General features: G+C 41.2%; 2 protein-coding genes across 3 annotated transcripts in view; one reads left to right on the forward strand and one right to left on the reverse strand.

Moving 5' to 3' along the window:
• Window positions 1-4,517: 4,517 nt before the first annotated feature.
• LOC101853918 (ribosomal RNA small subunit methyltransferase NEP1) lies at window positions 4,518-18,853 on the reverse strand. The gene is made up of 6 exons (XM_005093854.2): window positions 18,579-18,853; window positions 13,520-13,672; window positions 12,262-12,352; window positions 9,077-9,135; window positions 7,886-8,035; window positions 4,518-4,701 (listed from the first exon to the last, which is right to left on the reverse strand). Exons 1-6 carry the CDS (start codon window positions 18,699-18,701, stop codon window positions 4,588-4,590), a joined length of 690 nt encoding a protein of 229 aa, XP_005093911.1. The 5' UTR covers window positions 18,702-18,853; the 3' UTR covers window positions 4,518-4,587.
• A 402-nt stretch (window positions 18,854-19,255) lies between these two features.
• Window positions 19,256-20,730, forward strand: part of LOC101854153 (eukaryotic translation initiation factor 3 subunit C) — a 35,022-nt gene continuing 33,547 nt past the window's right edge. For both annotated transcript variants that reach the window (XM_005093855.3, XM_005093856.3), the window contains exon 1: window positions 19,256-19,363. The gene's annotated coding sequence lies outside the window, so the exon portion shown is untranslated. The remainder of the gene's footprint in view (window positions 19,364-20,730) is intronic.

Consider the following 20,730-nt stretch of genomic DNA (forward strand, 5'->3'; position numbering starts at 1 on the left):
TACGATGTATCATTACTAATTCAATATAAGTTTTACAGTAATCACGTGCAGAAAGTTGGACAAATTGCTAGTTTCTCGGATGTTCATAGGCGTCGCCAGTTCTGAACAAATTTCCTAACCATTATCTGAAGCGACATTGATGGTTACACAGACTAATTCAATACAAGTTTTACTGTAATCATGTGCTGAAAGTTGGACAAATTGTAAACCTCCTCAAATTTTTTAGATGAACCAACACATCCGGCAACAATTTTGTTACAAGCTATAGCGTCAAGCAACTCGCCCGATCTAGGGCTAGTTGACCGAATTCGGTCGAGTAGCCTGACGCCAGTGGCGTCGCGAGGGTTACAGACAAGGTGGTGCATAATTGGAAAGTGAGCAAACGGTGTGCAATTAGCTTAGTAGCTACTATTTAGATTTCTAGAGAAAGTCAATTTGAATCTGCACGATATCCCGTAATCTACATCTATCGATATTTACAACTGTTTCTAGTTGAAACAGCATAAAAGCTGCAAAAAAGGGAAACAATACTAACAACTCACTATGCTCACCATCTGAGAAGATTTAAAGATTTCTAATTAGATCTACTTCGTGCAGCACCAGGACTTGCTACACAATAGAGGGAGACAACAGTTTCGATACCCATTCTTCAAGCTATTGAAAGCACCTAGCACACCTCTGTGATTGGCCCAAAATAGATAATTTTGGATTGGAAGTGTCTACGTTCTCTAACGTTAGAGAATGTATACAAGCTGTCTGCGTTCTCTAACGAATAAAAAAATAAAGATTGAAAAGTAGTCAAGCCTTATCCGGAAGTTCAAATAGGGCCCTACAGGCTTAATATTGTTGCTTTTTTATTCGTTAGAGAACGTAGACAGCTTGTACACGTTGTCTAACGTTAGAGAACGTAGACAGCTTGTACACGTTGTCTAACGTTAGAGAACGTAGACACTAATTTATATTTTTCCGCCATCTATTTTTGTCGTCTTCCGAGGTTTCCCTCGCGAGTTGACTACATTGTTGTAGATCTCCTAGATCTATAACCCTTTATTAATTATTTAATTATTATCATTCATCGGAGTGTCGGAGACAAAGTTACTAACAATAGAAATGCAGTGCAATGGTGTTATTAAAGATTGTCTAACTAAACTCGCCCAAAAAAGTCAAGGAACAGCTTGTGTTTTCACCTGTCAAATTCAAACTTCAATATCTCACAAACCCGTTATGATCAGTCAACCAAACTTGGCACACGCACTGACGACTAGACACAGTTTGCCTGTACGGCAAATTTGCCAGCACCAGCTTCATAGCGACGGCGCAGGGCATTCTGAAACGCAGCCGAAAAGCATGAAAAATGGGCTAAATTTCTCTGAAACCGCAACATTGGCATAGGGACTGTTAGCTAAAACTAAGCTTGGCATGTGCTAAACAGATGTCTTAGCTGTGAATATTGCTCACTTACAACCCTTATAAGCCGGCGTTTTTCCTGCCATGTTTCATTACAACAGGATGGTCCAACAACACTCGCTGCCTGACGTCGACAGAGGACGAGCCCTTACCAGGCTCCAAGATGGCTCCACGTTCCCAGTTGTTGCACATGGATTTGGGGTGTCTCCATCAGTCATATAGAGGCTGCAAAAATGATGGCGAGCGACCGGAAGGGTCCTGGACAGGCCTCGACCAGGACCGCCCCGTTTGACCAACAACAGCGTCGACCGGTTCATCGTCAAACAGGCCGTGACGTCACGAACCACCTCTGCAAACTGCATCAGGGACCAACTGCGGATGACAGACAATGTCCACGAGAGCGAGGAGACGGTAAGGAATCGTATCCGTAGAGTCAGGTTAGCTTCTCGTGTCCCTGCCAGGCGCCCAAGGCACACGCCGCCCAAAAAAGCAGCTCGCCCGGCGTGGCCTACTCGCCAATAACAGTGGACACATTGTCAGTGGGACCAGGTAGTCTTCTCTGACGAATCCAGATTCAACCTGTTGCACCCAGACAGGCGAGCCCACTTCTGGAGGCGCCGAGGGGAGCTGTTCCACCCTGAGTGCATCCAGCAGGTGGCGCTCTACTTTGCAGGGTCCGTTCTGGTGTAGGGAGGCCTCTCAGCTCATCACAGGACCCCGTGTACCACATACAGGGTAATTTGACCGTGGCAAGGTACAGGGAGGAAATCCTGCGTCCCCTTGCTGTTCCTCTCCTGAAGCAGATTGGACCCCAGGCTGTACTGCAGGATGACAACACCACGCCATATCGTGCACGCATCGTGGGGGACTTCCCACTGCAGCGAACTGTCACCTGCATGGACTGACCTGCTTGTAGTCTGGATTTGAACCCAACAGAGAACATTTGGGATCACATTGACCGGTGGATAAGGGACAACCATCCTCCTGCACAAAACCTTCAACAACTCTTGGGCTAACTCGTCCAGAAGTGGCAGAACCTACCGCAACAAGTTCTCCGAAGGCATGTCCTGTCCATGCTTCGACGCTGTGCCGAGTGTTTGATCAAACGGAGTGGCTACATCCACTATTGACAATGTTCATGAAGAACTTTGGCTGTTCAGACTTTTGAAATCAGACCAGTGTGACTTAAACTCATTTGACATGAACTTCTCGTTGTTGTTGAAATCTGAAATTGTTCACACTTAATCTAGAGACTCGAAAGCATCTTTTGTGAAAAAATGAATAAATTCGGTTAAACTGTTCTTCAGTAATCTTTCTTTGAATTTTTGTTCCTTGACTTTTTTGTGCGAGTTTACTACCAAGATGTTTCGATTGCCCTATCTTGCGTTTCAACGAGACTTGGGCGCTAGATCTACCTTGTCTTCTTAGCGCGTGACGGCACGTGATGTGAGTGTAAACAAACGATCCCCGCGCTGAGTTGAAAGCGATAAATTTTGTCTTCAGGCAGAGAGAGAGAGGAGGGGGGGAGGGGAGAAAGAAAGAGAGAGAGAGTGAGAACGAAAATGAGAGAGAGAGAGAGAGAGAGAGAGAGAGAGAGAGGGGGCCTTGTTGTTGTTAGAATTATTGATTCCTGTCGTTTTCTCTGTGCCGGTTCACAGGCTGACCCGGTGCAATACAGTCATTATTGTACACATTATGGCCAGTCCCATCTTCATACATGACATGTGTTATAATACATGTACATGTAATTGTAATGTCAATTTGGTCAGATATTGCAGTCAGAGTCAAACTTTCACGTTAGAACCATTCCGACTCTTGAGTTAGGGGACAAGGAGTGACCGAGTGAGTGACTGAATCTTGCGCGATTGATCACGCGAATTTCGAAGGAGCATGCGCAGAAATCCCCAAGGGCCAGAAGCCGCAGGCAAGGCGGGGCTAATCGACGGAATTCGTTCAGAAATGTGGAGAAATCCTAGATCGGGGGAGTAGCCACTCTGTTAATAATTCTACAGTAACAATGACTAGATGATGGAGAATATTATGAGTAGTTTTCCCTTTGTTTTCATCTTCTTCTATCCCCCTCAAAGAAATTAAAATTAATGTAAGGGTATCGAAAAATGAGTTGGCCTTCAGGCTTCCTCCTTTCTTGCATCATGTAACGATCCTGTCACGGTATTTTTTTCCCTCTAACGTAAATAAATCGTGTTATTGGAAGGCTTATCTCTCCAGCTAGCAGCCTTTAAATCAACAACAAGAGCTAGCTCGCAGTCCGCAGTTGTGTGTGTGTGAAAGTGAAAGGGAAATCATCACTGTGCAGCTGCTGAGTCGTACACTGAGTGGGTGCCATGCTCTGCGTGTACCTCTGGCAGCCAGTTCCCTGGTTGAGTTGTGTTACTGGACAATAAATTTACATTATTTCAGCACGGACCATACACACACGCTCATATGACCTTATGCCTTTTGTTTTAGTTAGAGTTTTATGACACTTGCAACAGAATAAGGTCATATAAGTGCCGAAGACTAGAGGTTTTACAAGAGAGTAACAAACAAACCACACCAGAGCACCTGCCAACCAACCACTGACCTTATGCAGTTGCCAGCAGAGTGAAACATTTTTACACACACACACACACAAAAGGACCAAACAACTCAGGCAGTTGGCACAGGGCAGTCTAAAATGGCAAATAATTCTTGCACACACATTGGGAAAGCAATTCATTCATAGCGAAAAGAATTGGCGTAGGTGAGGAAGATTAATTAAAAACAACCATTAATTTTTTTTTACCATACCAAGTAGCTGTGATGAAAAGAGAGAGAGAGAGAGAGAGAGAGAGAGAGAGAGAATGAGAGAGAGAGGGAGGGAGGGAGGGAGGGAGGGAGGGAGGGAGGGAGAGAGAGAGAGAGAGAGAGAGAGAGAGAGAGAGAGAGAGAGAGAGAGAGAGAGAGAGAGAGAGAGAGAGAGAAGGGGAGTTTTCAAAAACTTTTTTCGTTTCTTTTCAAGTGCTGGTGAAAGCTGGCATTAAGCAAGGGCAGAAGGATAACAGGGTTTGTCTGTACTACTATATACCACACAAGCACACAATAAGAAAAAAAATCCAAAACAAAACAAATGCCATTTTTTCCCCCTAGTATTTATTATCTTATATATACAACTGTACAATGGCTGAGGGAGGCATAGCACTATTTTACTCCCCAGATCTCTTCAAACGCGTTGCACACCTTGGCGCAGGTGATGGCAGCAGACAGAGGGTAGTTACTGATGGAGTAGGAATGCTCTGTGTAGTCCGGTGACACCTGGAGAGGGAAGAAAACAGCAGAGTGAGACCGTGGGTGAATGGGTAGGGAAACATCGAGGACGACTACATTATGTCTTCTTAGAAAAAAAAAGAAGTAAAAAGCAAACCTATATTATATAATTTCCTACAAAAATCGCATTCAAATTTAAACTCACATTCAAATTATATAGTTGGGCAAGGACAGCTCAAACACCTTGAGGATTGACAATGCGCTTGACACATCCATAATTTAGGTTATCCAATAAGACACATCCATAATTTAGGTTATCCAATAAGACACATCCATAATTTAGGTTATCCAATAAGACACATCCATAATTTAGGTTATCCAATAACGAAAAATTAAAGAGACATCTGTTGGGGAATGGCAAATTGCACGAGCTGTCAGTGATTTCGAGTTTTCAGTGTTTCTCTGTGTCACTGTATATGCATACACCTTAACCCCTTGGTTGCTGGCTGGGGGGGGGGGGGGGTCAGCACTGATTTTCAGCAAAGCTAAGCTTGTTAGCCACAACAGCAGTCTCATATCTAAATCTAAGTGTCGGAGTCGCTGTCTAGATCTGACCCACTCATGTCTGCAAGTTTCCAAGAGTGTCACTTTACTCCGTCCCCATATTACCCACAATTAAATTAAAGTAAGTAGTAAAGTGCAAATCTAAGTTAAAAAGTGAAATTTGCTGCCTCTTAAAAGTAATTTTGGTGTTTATGTTTTGAGACAGTATGCGTTCGTCTGCACTTGGCCTGTTTTTACCAATCTCTGAAAACCTAGAAGTATATATAACTTGCCTATTTCGCGGCCAGGCCCAAGGTGCGGCCGATTCACATAACTGCACACCCGCTGACTTTATTCATTCGAAATTGGCAGAGTGGTTTCCCTTGGTTCAACAACACGTGCATTGCATTTTGCCGGCACGTCTCTCCAGTAACAGCGAACCATTACAACAGGTCAAAGTTGACATGTCAGGAAACATCGTCTTTTGAAAATGTCAGGCGGGTTGAATTTTTCATTTTCTTTCTTATATGAATAAGTTTACCTGTATTTTGGTATGTATAAGTTTTAAAATACTTGGTAATGAAAGTGGTAGGAAGCAAAAGTCGGTTTAAAGGCAAACTGAAGAGAAATGGGGGTGGCCACATGCAAACCATGCTATATTTCGAGTTGGGCAAGATGCCGCCAGTCTGGCCGCAACAAGGACAGTAAGTTTGTTTTTTTTTGGTTATTGCCTGCATGCGGCCGATAGGTTAACATCATAGGTTTAGACTATGTGAACTCAGGAAAAACTACCACGAGGACATTGAATGACACACAGGTTTCAATCCAATCAAAACGTCTATGTCCAATACAAAAGGAACCACTCACTATCCATTCTATTCCAAAAGGACTTTCTTTGAATAGACGGAAGACTCAGCAACAGCCCTCTCTTAACAAGACATTTTGATTGAAAAAGAATCATTGCAAAAAGAGGAAGAAGAAAGAAAAATTGAAAGGAATGCGGAAACTGAGAAAAAGAAGATCGAGAAGAAGAGAAGCGTATGAAAGAATCGAGAGAGAGAGAAAAAGAGATAGGAGTTTTTAAAAAACAGAAAAAAGAGGAGTTGGAAAAAAAACCCGGAAGGAAGACAGACTTAGTACAAAAGAAGAAAAGAGGATAGAGATGGAGACGAGAAAAGCTTGAAAAGGGAAAGGAAAGGAAAGGAAAAAACAAGAAGAGACTCAAATGTTTCAAGCGACAGTTCAGTAGATCAAAGTGAAATGGTATGGACGATTGGTCAGATGAGGATATTGATGTGCGTATGATAGATGACTTGCTGGATGATACGTTTGAGTGTGAGAAGGAGTTGAGAGCACTGGAAGATGGAGAGCGGGTGAAGGAAGACAATGTAGAGAATGAAATGGTAGATCTGCCTCGATGTATGGAAAGAGAGGTAGAAATCTACCAGTAGTTTACACATTACACCTAGATTTTCTACATCTGATCAATCTGAACCTCCCCAAACTCTTGCTACGTTTTCATCAAAATCTGAGCCATCTGATTTGTCACATGCTTGTTTTTGCCCAAATCCATCGTTATTTCCGTTTTCGAACTCAATTGTATCGCTTTTCAAGTTGGGACACTTTCGAAGTGTCGGTAGCGCGATCGCACTTCGATCAGCTTTAATACTAAAACTACTAGCCCGAAAAAATTCATTTCGGTATCAAACGAAAGAAGAAACTTTTTGCTATGACTATGCAAATCAAAATCTCGGCCCCAGAGTCTCTTCAAGGCGAATTCCCGGGCGATCGCGGATGAGTTAGGGTGTAATGTGTTAACTTTGGTCCTGCGGGGTCCGCCGGAAGAGTGTTCTTATCGATTGATGACCCACTTAAGTCGCCTGTGAGCTTGTGCCGTGGGGCATCGGGGTCAGATAGGAATCAGGCAAGCGTGCCTTGGTAGTCAGTAGTGAAAGAACAATGAAAAACACACCTAATCTTTTATAGCTAATTGATGCGATCTACAAATAGGTGTTACGACCGCATCCCCTCGTGGGTTGATCAGACGCTGAGAGTTGGGTTTGTCTTGTGTGTTTGTACATTTATTACATGTGGCCGCACCTATGGCTTACCGACAGCCTCATCTTGACCGGGTGACCACACCAAGCCGACTTTTCACTGATTGTATGTTAGTCATTTTTGCCATAAAACAACAGCAAAGGCTTCGTGGAACTGGTATGCCCATTTCTTAAAAAATCCAAGCTGTGTTTGAGGCTAAATCTCTGTACAGAATAATTACAGCCAGATGATTAATGGCACCTTCATGTAACGTCATAGGCAACCAGGAAGAGCAAATTTGCTGACTTTCGCTACGTCCATGGTACGGCATAAAGCTAAAAATTACACATTTCCGCGCAGTACAAAGTACTTCATAAGGCAACGAAAAGGTTAAGGAGTCTTGAGTCATAGAACTTTCAAGGAAGGATATTGAAAAATTAATTCTTTGTAATTCAAATGTTTTCAGCGACTATAACTGAATTTGGTTTTTTTAATTCAAAAGGCTATCTTCCTTAACCGAGCCTGCCTATTTCAGCTAACAATGATCAAGAGCATAACCATTACATTACAGATGTGGGCAATAAGGAATAAAACTGCAACCAAAAATTTTTTTAAGCATTGGAACAAATCAATAGCAATGACAAAATCTTACACTGCCATGAGCCATGGCTCCGATGACAAAGACTGCGGGTCCATCTTTGGGTACAAAGTCTCTAACGTCAATTATTTCTTCTGAACTATATGACATGGCGTACTTGGGGCATCCAGTAGGGAGGTGGCTAATCACAGGATTTTTGATGACCTGTGAAACATCGGATGGGAGGATTAGTTAGAAAAGAATTATTACATAAGAATGAAATAGTTGATAATTACGTAGACTTAAATTTCATCTCTCCATTCATCTGTTTGTACACAGTGAAGCCCACTTAAGATGAAAGCAGAACATATAAAAACTTGCATTTTTCTAACTTGATCAATTCTCCTCAAAACGTTATCTCTTGGACTAACTAACAGTCACAAGGAACCAAAAAAAAAAAAAAGAAAGAAAGAGAAACATGACAAAAAAGGGTTTTGAAAGGTTTCTTAAAAAATGACACTTAGTGAGCAAAACAATTCTTAACTCTTTCCGGACGCATCACTGATATATCAGCGCGAGTTCACCCCCCTTGCGGACGTATCGGCGATATATCGGCTATGATAGGGTGCCTCAGTTTTGTTTTGTTTTAACATGATCCATTATTTATAAGTACTTTTTATTGTTATTGAAAACTTACAAAGGGTGTAGGAAACGAAAACATCTAGTTTCACTTTGTCAAAGTGTCGGTCTGGCGAAAAACGAGTGAACTAGTTCTTGCTGTCTTGCATCAACAAAACAATCTAAATCTAACCGGACTCAGTATAAACATCATAACTCAAACAAAAATTGGAATATTGCATTCAAATAAAAAGCTGCACATTCAGAAATTTAAGCAATCTGCTCATAGCCTGTATATGATAAGATAGCAATGCTGATTCGCTTTCACATGTTTAGTGTGTGTAATTTTTTTTGTCAAAATGTATTTTTCTCACCACCATCGCCATTTCAAACCCTTGTAATGCATACTTATGTTCAAAATTAATCCTTGTTTCATGTTGGAATGTATTCCTCATTCAATTTCCTTCAATTTGATACATCATACATTACGTTTTAAGTGATGGTTATGTTTATATGAAGTTATTTTGTACATCACCTCTGTATAACCGAATTGAGTCACAAGTTAATTACGTCTAGACCCAAAAACAACTACGTCCGGAAAGAGTTAATCTCTGTAATAACAAAAGAAAACATGTATACTGGACTTACTTTGAGCAATTTTTGGGGTCCATCACTTGCCCGAATGCTCAGTTTGTCTAAGAGCTGAACTGAAAACAAAATGAAAGTAGACTTTAAATATAATTTGCGTTCAAAAGAGAATTGATAAAATTACATCAAAATGTCATGACAAAACAGGGATCAAAAAGCAGCCTGTCTTAAATTTATCTCATGGAAATATATTCATCCTCATCAGATGTTTACAACTTATAAGCAGTGTCAGTGGATAGTGAAGGGCTCACAGGCTTGAGGCCCCCCCCCCCCTCCCTCCCCAACTCTATCCCTAGGTAAATGAAAATAACTAAATAAGCAGTTGAGACCGTTATGATCGCACGCAATGAACACAGAGAGTAACCAATTTGGCGGCTAGCTCGTTTATCCAATCACTGTTGTCACCGCTTACATCTGTAGTAACCTAATAGCCAATCAAATGTCTTTAGGGCTCAGAAAAGACAAGCTCGTTCCCACGCTCTCTCCATAATGAAACTCTTCTTGTAAAAAGGTAAGACTTCAAAAAAATACTTCTGCTAAGTTAGCCCTGAAAATGGGGTGAAAGTTTACAAGACACTTTCCCCCAGTGACAGTTACCTATGCGTTCATTGGACCTTTGTTGAGCACTGTACTTTCCGTGACTAAACGGCCTAATCCAGCTAATGGACAGTATATGTTTGGAGTGCTTTGTGTGTGTGCTGCTGATATTTAACAGTTATTAATTACATCAAACCACTTTTGAGGCAACTTTTTCATTAGATGAAAATTAATTAGAGAAATTTGGAGGCAAAATGGCTTCGTCTCCACCATCCAGAAGAATGATGGAAGATAAAGACGACTTGCCTCGTTTGAATGCTTCTAAAAATGCAGTGGCTCGCCATGAGTATAGAAAAATTATCACCGTTTTGTTCTTATTGCTTGCCATTTAGTGGTAAAGAAGTGGAAGCAACCTAAGCCCCACCCAAATTTGGGTCCACCCACCGCCACTGCTTATAAGACTAGTCAGACACTTCAATCAGAAACCCCACAGAAACACATTAATTCAAAATATCACTACAGTACTTTGGGAAAGAAATCTCTGTTGCCCTTAAAATTTTTAGTAAAGTTAGACCTGATGTCATAAATTTTCGTTGTTGAAGGAGAAACCTTCTATAAGATGTAAAATATGCCAATTTGAGGCAGAGCATTTGGTTCATAGACAGAGCATTCAAGTGGAAAAAAATATTCCAGGAAGAACGAGAATGACCTGAACTACTTTCCTATACAAAAATTCAAATATATGTGAGGCATCGTAGTGAACTCGGGCGCTCGTAAAAATAATTAAATTCGAAAAAGCTGTATTTTTCATTTTGGAAATTTTTTGAATTTTTGTTTTTTGGCTCAACACCTTGTATTTCCATGCAAAAACACTTTTATGTATGAATTTTTATGGAAAAACGACGATTAAAGGCACAAATATGTAAATTTGCAGTTTCCAAGGACTCTTAAGCTACGGAAGTCACCAAACTATGGTGGCCATTTTCTCGCTAATTTTACTTCTGATACCAGGCGACTCCACCTCCTTCAATCTCAAGTATCTCGACTTCCATTCAAGATAAATGGATATTTTTTTCATCAAAAGCAAGGCAAATGAACAACCTTTATGATGGTACCAATAACTCCACATGCCCAAAAATTGACGAGCGCCTGTTTCCACTGCGTCATGACACATATGCTTATTTGGTTCATGACCAGCAGCGCAATACATCCGTAAACCGATAACTACCTCTATCATCAGGCATAACGCGACCTCAGTGCTTTCTTGTCTTATCTCCATTTTTTTTAAATGTCGAAAGTGTGACTTCTTCTTACACTCACTCTTTGGTTATGAACTGTTTTCACTGTTTAAAAAAAAATGGAGATACGAAAAGAAAGAACTGAAGTCGCGATAAGTTGGTATAGTGAAACTCGCTTATAAACAAAATCCAAGGGCCTGACCTCCAAGTTTGTTGTCGTAGTAAAGTGAGGAACAGCAAGGCTTGTGTTTTAACAGGGTTCCTCTCTTAATATAGCCCCAACTACCCAACGTTAAAGGAAGTGATTCTGTTGTGTGATCTGTGTGTGTGTGTGCAAGTGTATCTATAAATTTAAACCTCACTGAACTTAATGTAAATTCACATTGAGAATTTCCTGCAGATCAGGGGCTACGCTATATGTTATCAAGGTCACTGTGGACGTAGCTTTTTTCTTTTTTACCCTATGAGCAGTAGTCATTAATCCGTTTAAGACCTATTACGTAGATTTGAGTACGCGTCCTCACAAAAAAAAAAGCCTCACAGGCACCCGTCAGCCTTGTGGTTATCACGCTGATATCTGGCGATGCCAGATATTTTGCAGGCAGGCTGAGGTGGCGTGGGTGAGAGATTACCAAGCAGCTAATGAATGCGAACCGCGCACAAGGTGTAGAGTGTACTTTGGTGGCCAGTTCGCTGGCAGTCATCATCATCATCATCCGGTGCCTTGTCGACTGGCGTGGGTGATCATGGACCTCCATTTCACTCTGTCTTGCATTGCAGCAATGGTGTCTGTTGTTCTTGCTGCTCCTAGGCATGTGTTGATTTGTTATCCAGTACCTTTTCCCTCTGTCTGTCTCTGCCTCTCTTTCCATCAAACTTGCCTGATGTTACAATATTCTCCAATGGTTCTTTCTGCATTGTGTGTCCGAAGAAATTTGCCTGTCGCTTTCTTATATTCGTCATAAGCTGTCTTCTACAATTTGCTTCAATCAAGACTTCTCCATTTGTTTTTCTAGCTGTCCATGGGATACGTAGCATGCATCTTATGAACCACAACTCTGTTACCACAATTGTTCTTTCCCGCTGTTTATTGATTGTCCATGCTTCGCACCCGTATAATAGGATTGGTTCGATGTAACAGTATGGTGGGGCAAATTTACATTAGTTTAATAAGGACCATACAACTCGGACAGTTGGCAGACAGCGGTGTGAAGGCGCAAACACAATGTTTATATAGGCGTTCCTTTTCGTACATTGGCAATACCTGAGAGTAAGAGGGCTGGTGGTATAACAGGGTGCAGTATAATGAGGATAGACTGTAAGATATATAAAATTTTTATTGTTAATTTCATGAATATTTAATACAAAAGTCGCCCACAATGAGAAAACGAGGCAGAAATACACAATTACCCATCAAGCCACAGAATCTGTCAAAAGTTCGAGGTATTCTTGTTTGAGGGTTGACTTCAATAAGAACATTCCTCTCTGTCCTGACGTACACCTGTGACAAAAAAAAGGAACATATAAAATACATCAACATTTCAAATATTGCACAAATAGAGCAATTTAAATTACGAAATATAAATTATGTTATGTGTTTAGGAAAAAATCACCATGAGCAAGAAACAATGCATTGAGTTAGTTTAAAACAATTTTTTTTTCTCAAAAAAAAAAAAAAAAAAGAATCCTCAAAGTGGAGTAGACAAATGCTGAAATTCCCATATTCAATAAAAATTGCCCTTAACCCATTGACTGGTAACCATTTATGCACCCCATATTCTGAGGAAAATTCTTCTGTGCACAAGACGCTACAGGTCCCAGTCTTTAATCGACTATTGTTCACTTATATCATAAGAGACATCAATAAAATTTATACCAATAGAAAGATAAATTTTGAGATGAATTGATCCATTGACAAGACCTGCACAGAACAAGCCATAACGATGTAAACAACTTGAAAGAACTAAGACTGAACAAGCACTCTGATTCTACACGTTGGCTGTCTCCCATGATGAGTGTGAGAAAGACTATACATATCACTTTGTTTATATTGGTAAAAAAGCTTGTGCTTCTCACCAAGCAATGTATAAGTAGAAAGACAAATGAAGAAATGGCTGTATCCATAGCCAAGATTTGGACAGAACAAGCTATAACGATGTAAACCAGTGTAAAGAACTGAGACAAGCGTTCTGAGTCGACGTGTTGGGTCAGACCGCCTTGCACGATGTGTGAAAGAAAAACAACACACCTCGCTTTGTTTTCGTGTTGTAGTACCTGCCTATTCTGCCACAAAGTCTATAATAGATAAGACCTCATAGCTAAAACTATAAAAGCTTTCAAGGGATGCCATTCTCTTTACCGGTAATCAAAACTTAGTAGAAGCTGGTCAACGAAACAATATATGTGTTTGAGCCACCGTAAGAATGAGACACATTTACACAGTATAGGGCGCGGATTATTGGTCCATATGAGATACGACTACACAACAGTGAAGGGGTTAACCCTTTATTGTAAGAACACATGTATTTATCTAACAATGAACAGAAAAGTCTTGCCCTAACTTCATTATAATACGATATGTGCACTCCACTGTGTAGCAACAGGGTATGGATGAGGAGAAAAAAATAAATAAAACAGTTTTTATGTCAACACTGATATCTCCCATCACCTGCAAGAGGCCTGCTCTGTTGAGGGGAGAATCCATCAACATCAATAGGCACTGATGGGTGATATCGGGTCTGCAGGTGGAAACATTTTTCTTGACTCTTGCACCAATGTTACTGTGTCGGTCACAAGACAGCAGCTCATACTTCTGGCCAACCTGTGGGCAGAGGAAGAGTTACTTAGACTTAGGTGAAGGTAACAGCTAGTTGATCTTGGCTAATCCGCGAGATGCAAGATGTAATAGAAATGACAAAAACAGAGAGAAAGATGAAAAAGTAGCCACTTGTGCTTAGTTCATATAATGTTTTTTGTTCGTTCATTATTTTCGACTGCCTCATTCTATCAGCTTTCAGAAAAGAGTTTATCTTTTATCATCCCTGTTGAGTTATTCTGTACATTACGGACAGCTCAAATTTGTCGGGACCGGCCTCGCTAGTTCGAGGGATCCGTAGTTCAAGGAATATCTTACATGATAAAAGAAGGAACCCCCCCCCCCCCCCCCCCAAAATGGGACTGCAAGCACAGTTCGACAGATGCATGATTTTAAGTCTTCTGTGTTCGACCTATCCATATAATATTGTAAATGGTCATTTTATAGTAGCAGGAAAAAATCTTGGCCTATACCAGTATACCACTGTCACACAAGCATTTTACACACAACTGGCTGTGGCAGCGGCACAGGTCACATCTCATAAGAATAAGATGGTGCGCGCTTCAAGACTGAAGTAAGATTATTACAGTGGAACTCGGATTCAATGAAAGGAGTTGGATTGCCCGTTTTCTTTAAATTCATAAAAATCAATAAAACAACTCGGATTCAAAGAACACATATGAGCAAGCTCGGAATCAACGAAGTAGCTGCAGGGTGAACAGGCCCCACCGATGTGGCTTTGCTCATTTTTCTTCTTCAACAAATCTTATCTATTCCTAGAAACCATCCATGGCACCTGCATCCTGAACCATTATTCGCTTATCCTATTGTTTATATGCAACCAATCAGCAGCCTTCTTTCATACCAACATACAAGTTGTTAGAACTATTAGTTCACGCACACATGCCTTAGTATATGTCACACGTGTGTAGGCCGCCCATCCGACCCCGACACACGCTACCATCTTTAATTGCTTCTGATGACCTCTTGACAAATAAACATTTATTAAAAGCGCTTTAACTTTTCAGGCCGGCCTCAAATTCATCATAAGATAAAAACTCGGCTCCGGCACAATTTAACGCCATTTTGCCCAAAGTGGTCCCGGTCTCTCCCCATCCTGAGGCGAGTCACGAGTGAGGCAGGACAGGAAGCCGGAGTCACGAGTCACTGGAAGTCGAAAGTGATGTCATGCTGGGCAAGAATCAGAGTCCGAATAACATTTTTTCATATTCGGACTCGAGTCCGAAGAGTCATTCCATGCGGTAGGCCTACCTGAACGGCCTTCTTAAAATAGTCTATGGGTATCCTACGAAGTGATGACATCACATTAACTAAAATTAGCGGCCAATCAGGAAGATGCCTCATTCTAAGTTTAGCAGGAACAGCATGTGGGCCAGACACAAACCTATTGACAATGGCCACCTCTATTCTCACCCCGGGTGAGAATAGCGCAGGCGAGTCTTTTGGCTATTCTCACCCGGTGGGCGTTCACCGTTATAGCCTAGGCCAGCCAGTGAAGCATTCGCCCTGAACCACAAAATTCTACACTGTGATAACAGAATTATAGAATTCTGTGCTGTGAACAAACGTTCTAGATCAATTACTACTGTTAGTGTTAGCCTAAAAGCGTGCAATTTTGTCTGTAGGCAGTGGAGAGAGAGAAAGAGATAGAGAGAGAGAGAGAGGAGTAGCGCGAGAACTTCCGGGCAAAACAAAATGGCGACCCGCGTAGTTCGGCTCGATTCGGAAAGTAAAATAGCCGTAGCACCTTTGTAGACAACCAAATTAATTTAGTTTTGTTTTTTAACATCATTTTTTAACTTTGTGTCAGTCAATTTGATCGTCCACACCGATAGACAGTATTCAGAAAGAGACAGAAGGAGAAAAAGGAGAGAGAGAGGGGAGGAGTAGATCTTGCGAGAACTTCCGGGCAAAACAAAACGGCGACCCGCGTAGTTCGGCTCGATTCGAAAAGTGAAATAGCCATAGCATCTTTGAAGACAATCAAATTAGCTTACTTTTGAGCTATAAACGTAATTTTTTCTTGGCTTTTATCAATGGAAGTGGTTATTCGCACCGGGTGTGCGCATAAGAATTAATATTATTCGCACTGGGTGTGCGCATAAGAATTAATATTATTCGCACCGGGTGTGCGAATAAGAAATAATTATATTCGCACAGGGTCGACCCAGGTTGTCCTGGGAAAGATGACAAGAGGGGTGGGGTCATTTGTGAACACGCAGTCCCTAAAAGTAAAACTGAAATCATTCGGCCATAAATAATATGATGTATTACTACAGGAGAGTTACTACATAAAGTTGATTTTGGACCTCATTTGTCACACCTAGATATCCCACCTTTAGTTTTAGGCTAAGGTTTTTAATTTTGGAAAGCACTGGGAATAGGCCAGAATTGTTCCCAGTGTCACTGGGATGAGGCCAAGAAACTATTCCCAGTGACACTGAGAACAGACAGGCCCATTAGATGTCTAGATCTATTGTTCCCACTATGATCTACATGGGCATGATGATGATGGGTTACTAAATACAGACTATACACATGTATTTTTCTTTATCTAATGTAGATCTAGATATTAAGAGTAGATTCTGGTGTGAGTGGAAGAATTTTTTTTTAAAGAAAGGAATGGTCATTCTATGCTTGCTTGTTATTCATCATGTATATTAGATCTAGATCTAATACGGAATATGGAGACCACGGTACAGGACAGGTAAAAATCCTTCCCGATTCTCCATTTCTCCTAGAATCTAGGCTACAGTCAAGTCTTGGCCCAAGTAAGCGAAGAGAAGAAAATCCAGCCCCTATGATCTTTGTCCTTTCGCAATGAGGGGGAAAAATGAGGAAATGGTAGGCCCGATTTCCATCCTTCTGTTGAAACACCCTGTGCGAATATAACTTCATAGTATTCGCACACCCTGTGCGAATAAAATTTCATAGTATTCGCACACCCTGTGCGAATATAACTTCATAGTATTCGCACACCCTGTGCGAATAAAATTTCATAGTATTCACACACCCTGTGCGAATAACTACAGCCTTTATCAATTCGATCATCCACACCGATAGACAGTATTCCAAAATGAGGAAAAACAGGTCTTGTTTCATACCGGGTGAGAATAGCCTACGCTGGCAATCTCACCCGGGGTGAGAGGTAGATCGTATTTTTATTCTCACCCCGGGTGAGAATAGCCACTTCCATTGGCCATTGACAATATTGAAAAGTCGGTGCCTTTTTCGGTAGATCTAGATATCTAGATCTAGATAGTTAGATGAAAGTGGCTATTCTCACCCGCCCGGAAGTTCTCGCAAGATCTACTCCTCCCCTCTTCTCTCTCTCTCTGTCTCTTTCTGAATACTGTTTATCGGTGTGGACGATCAAATTGACCAAAACAAAGTTAAAAAATGATGTTAAAACACAAAAGTAAATTAATTTGGTTGTCTACAAAGATGCTACGGCTATTTAACTTTTCGAATCGAGCCGAACTACGCGGGTCGCCATTTTGTTTTGTTCTCTCTCTCTCTCTCTCTCCACTGCCCACAGACAAAATTGTACGCTTTTAGTAGGCTACAGTTGTAATGGAACGTTTGTTCACAGCACAGAATTCTACAATTTTTCTGTTATCCCAGTGTAGAATTCTGTGGTTTAGGGTGAACGCAAAATTTGTTGGCCTAGATCTAGGCTATAACGGTGAACGCGCACCGGGTGAGAATAGCCAAAAGACTCGCCTGCACTATTCTCACCCCTGGTGAGAATGGGAGTGTATACAGACCCGGTAACCGGGAATAAAGTCACAAAGTATACAGAGCCGGTAGGGGAACTCTTTTGTGATTTCGGAAAGTTTCAGTACCCTCTTGGCTCAGGGTAGAACCACTTAAAGTGTCTTAAGTGTAGAATTCTGTGGGTAGAGTCTCTGGTAGAACTAGGTTCTTCTAGATCTATACAGACAGATATAAATCATTGATCTAGTTTCGAGGCTAGCCTAGATCTAGATAGATCTAAATCTAAATGAAGATTGTGGATGTCTTTTCGTTGAACGATCGTTTTTCACCCATTTTGGAGTTGGAGGAATCACAATTTGAAGAAAAGTACAACATGTCATAATTTCAATCGAGCAGTCACCCTCTCTACTTCTCTCTCTCTCTCTGTGTATCGCTCGCATTCTCTTTTTCTTTGTTTGTCTCTGTCTTTCTTTCTCCCCACCTATTTCCCACTCTATCTTTCTCTCGTTCCCTCCTGCCAACTGGCGAGGCATGTCAAATACATTTTGCTAGTACTCCCCCCTGCTCTCTCTCTCTAACAGTACTAACACACACACTACACACACACACTCACACACACTACCGGGTCTGGGCGCTGAAATTTTTCCGAAACCACAAAAAGAGTTCCCCTACCGGGTCTGTATACTTCGTGACTTTGTTCCCGGTTACCGGGTCTGTATACACTTCGGGTGAGAATAGAGGTGGCCTAGTTAGATAGACTAGATCTAACCCTAGATATCTAGCTAGCTTTAGATCTAGATTCTAGATTATCTAGATCTAGATCTAGAATCTAGATCTAGATCTAGATCTAGATCATCTAGATTCTAGAAGAAAGTCTAGATTCTAGAGTTCCCACCCCCCTTATTTGAGCCTAGACCTGCATCTAGAATCTAGATCTAGACCTATATAGATATCTAGACTAGAATCTAGATCTAGATCTAGATTCTATACGTTTGATGCGCGGCGAGCTAAGATATCAAACCTAACAACTGCAAAACATCAAATTATGGTAAAATTCGGGGCAACAAGCGCCCCTGAAAGTGAAACTACTGAAACCCCGCAACTCTTGGGGCCAAAACTGGCGAATAAGAATTGCGGGGTGGGTACTACCGAAAAAGTGCCGAAAAGTCTATACCTTTACTGTTTCCAGAGAAGCCTTCTCAAGAATAACGATCAACCTTTTTTCGTCTGTGTCTTTAGGAACACTTTTAATTATTTTAGGCTTCGCATCATGTGCATTAGCTACGGGGGCTGCCATGTTGAATTTAGCGTCCAGTCCAGGCCTACGGCATAAAGAAAAAGCCTAGCCTAGTAAAAACAAAAAGTCAGCCATAATATTAATAAGGCCTATGACCTACGCACAGTACCTAGATTACAATGACAAGTATTGTTACATTACACTTGTACAAAAAAACAACAACACAAAAGCGATTCAAGGTCATATATTAAGGGTATGCACAAAAAGAGTTACATTTTATTTGGTATGGTTAACTGTTTAAAAAAAACAGCTAAAATTTGTAAATATTTCGCTTCATCAAAAATACTGAGAGCCTATTGCGGATTGGATACTCGTGGGCTACTTTCTGGGTAATTAGAGCATGCCTGAAAATGTGAAAAATGAAATTTCATTTACTTCTTCAAGCTCAAGGTCTACCTTCTTTCATCAGCTCATAGAAGAGAAGTACAATAGATTCTTAAAAGCCTTTTTTTATACATGATGTAGGCCTAGTTGATAATATAATGTTCTTTTAAAGACTGTGAAAGCCGCATTGGTCTGAATACTAAACCTGGCAGACCAGTACAAAATTTGATGACGTTTATCCCCTTCTTCCGGCACATGCGGCAAATGGAGGTTGTTTCCATACGATAGCGATTTTCATTTTGAAGCCATTATTTATTACGAAATCGTAAAACAAACAGGTAGGTTTCACTGTACAAGGGAAATCTGTTTAGTAGGTTTTTGATGACTCTTGTCTTGTACTTGTTAAACGAAAGCCATAGATTATATGGTGTTCTCTACTTAAGCAGTGGTAGCAACTGCAATCTCTAGTACTCTAGTGATTCTCATTCACCTGCACGATAGCCGTCGTAGCCTACGACCTACGACTTCAGACTTCAGTTGACAGTACTGAGCACCTGGACTTGGATTGCCGGTGCCTCTATCAATAAATTATTGATTGACTTCAGGGGAGGACTTCCGTAACGAGTGACCACTATGAAACAGAGCAGAATTGAGGGCTTGGGGTAGGGTTAGGTGGACATGCGATTAAAAGTAGAAATGATGCAAACTATTTTTAGGTAAGGCAAGGCGCCCATCTTGTTTGACGTCAGACCAGGATACCCCTCCGATCACGTGACTACATCTAAGTATAGACAACCGCATGGCACCAAAGATGGAAGTGTCTATGTATATTATGCTTAATCTACACAAATGTCTCGGAATTTCTGATAGCTGATTTGATAGCGCGTCTGCGTTTGATGTCGAGCAATGACTTTTGGAGCGGTTCGATTCCGGTCCCGGACAGTTTTTGGCGCTTTTTCGGTAGTTCCCACCCCCCTTATTTGATAGAGCCTGACCTACATCTAGATCTATATACGTTTGATTCGCGGCAAGCTAAGATGTCAAACCTAACAACTGCAAAACATTAAATTGTGGTAAAATTCAGGGGGGCATGCCCCCCTGAAACCCCCCACCTTGTTTTTATTAGGTCAGGGGGGCAAGCCCCCCTGAAACCCCCCTACTCTTGGGACCAAAACCGGCGAATAACAAATGCGGGGTGGGAACTACCGAAAAAGCGCCCAGTTTTTTTTTCTCTTTTCCTCCTCCCGACTGACCAACAGTTCCATAAATTATAGGCCTAATTTCAAATTTGTAGAGTTGCTTTGACTTTGAAGTTGTTGTTTATTTTTTTAAAATGTATTAGTGATTAAAAATGCAGGAGGGGGGGGGGGTGGTAGATCTAAATTTAGATATCTAGATCTAGATCTAGATCTAAATTTAGATATCTAGATCTAGATCTAGATCTAGTCCTCCTGCGTCTTTACGGCAATTTTCGTGCGGTCTTCCATCATGTCCAGGTAGGCCTAATAGATCTAATCTAGATCTAGAATCTAGATCTAGATCTAGATCTAGATCTAGAAAATCCGAAATGTTACCGAAAACACATCGTTCCATGTTTGGGTATCCCAGGAAGTGATGACATCACATTACTAAAATAAGCAGCCAATCAGAAAGATGCGTCATTTCTAAGTTTAACGGCATGTGTTAGGTGGCCACCTCTATTCTC

Source organism: Aplysia californica, unplaced genomic scaffold (genome assembly GCF_000002075.1).
Source record: "Aplysia californica isolate F4 #8 unplaced genomic scaffold, AplCal3.0 scaffold00071, whole genome shotgun sequence".
In the NCBI taxonomy this organism is placed as follows: domain Eukaryota; kingdom Metazoa; phylum Mollusca; class Gastropoda; order Aplysiida; family Aplysiidae; genus Aplysia; species Aplysia californica.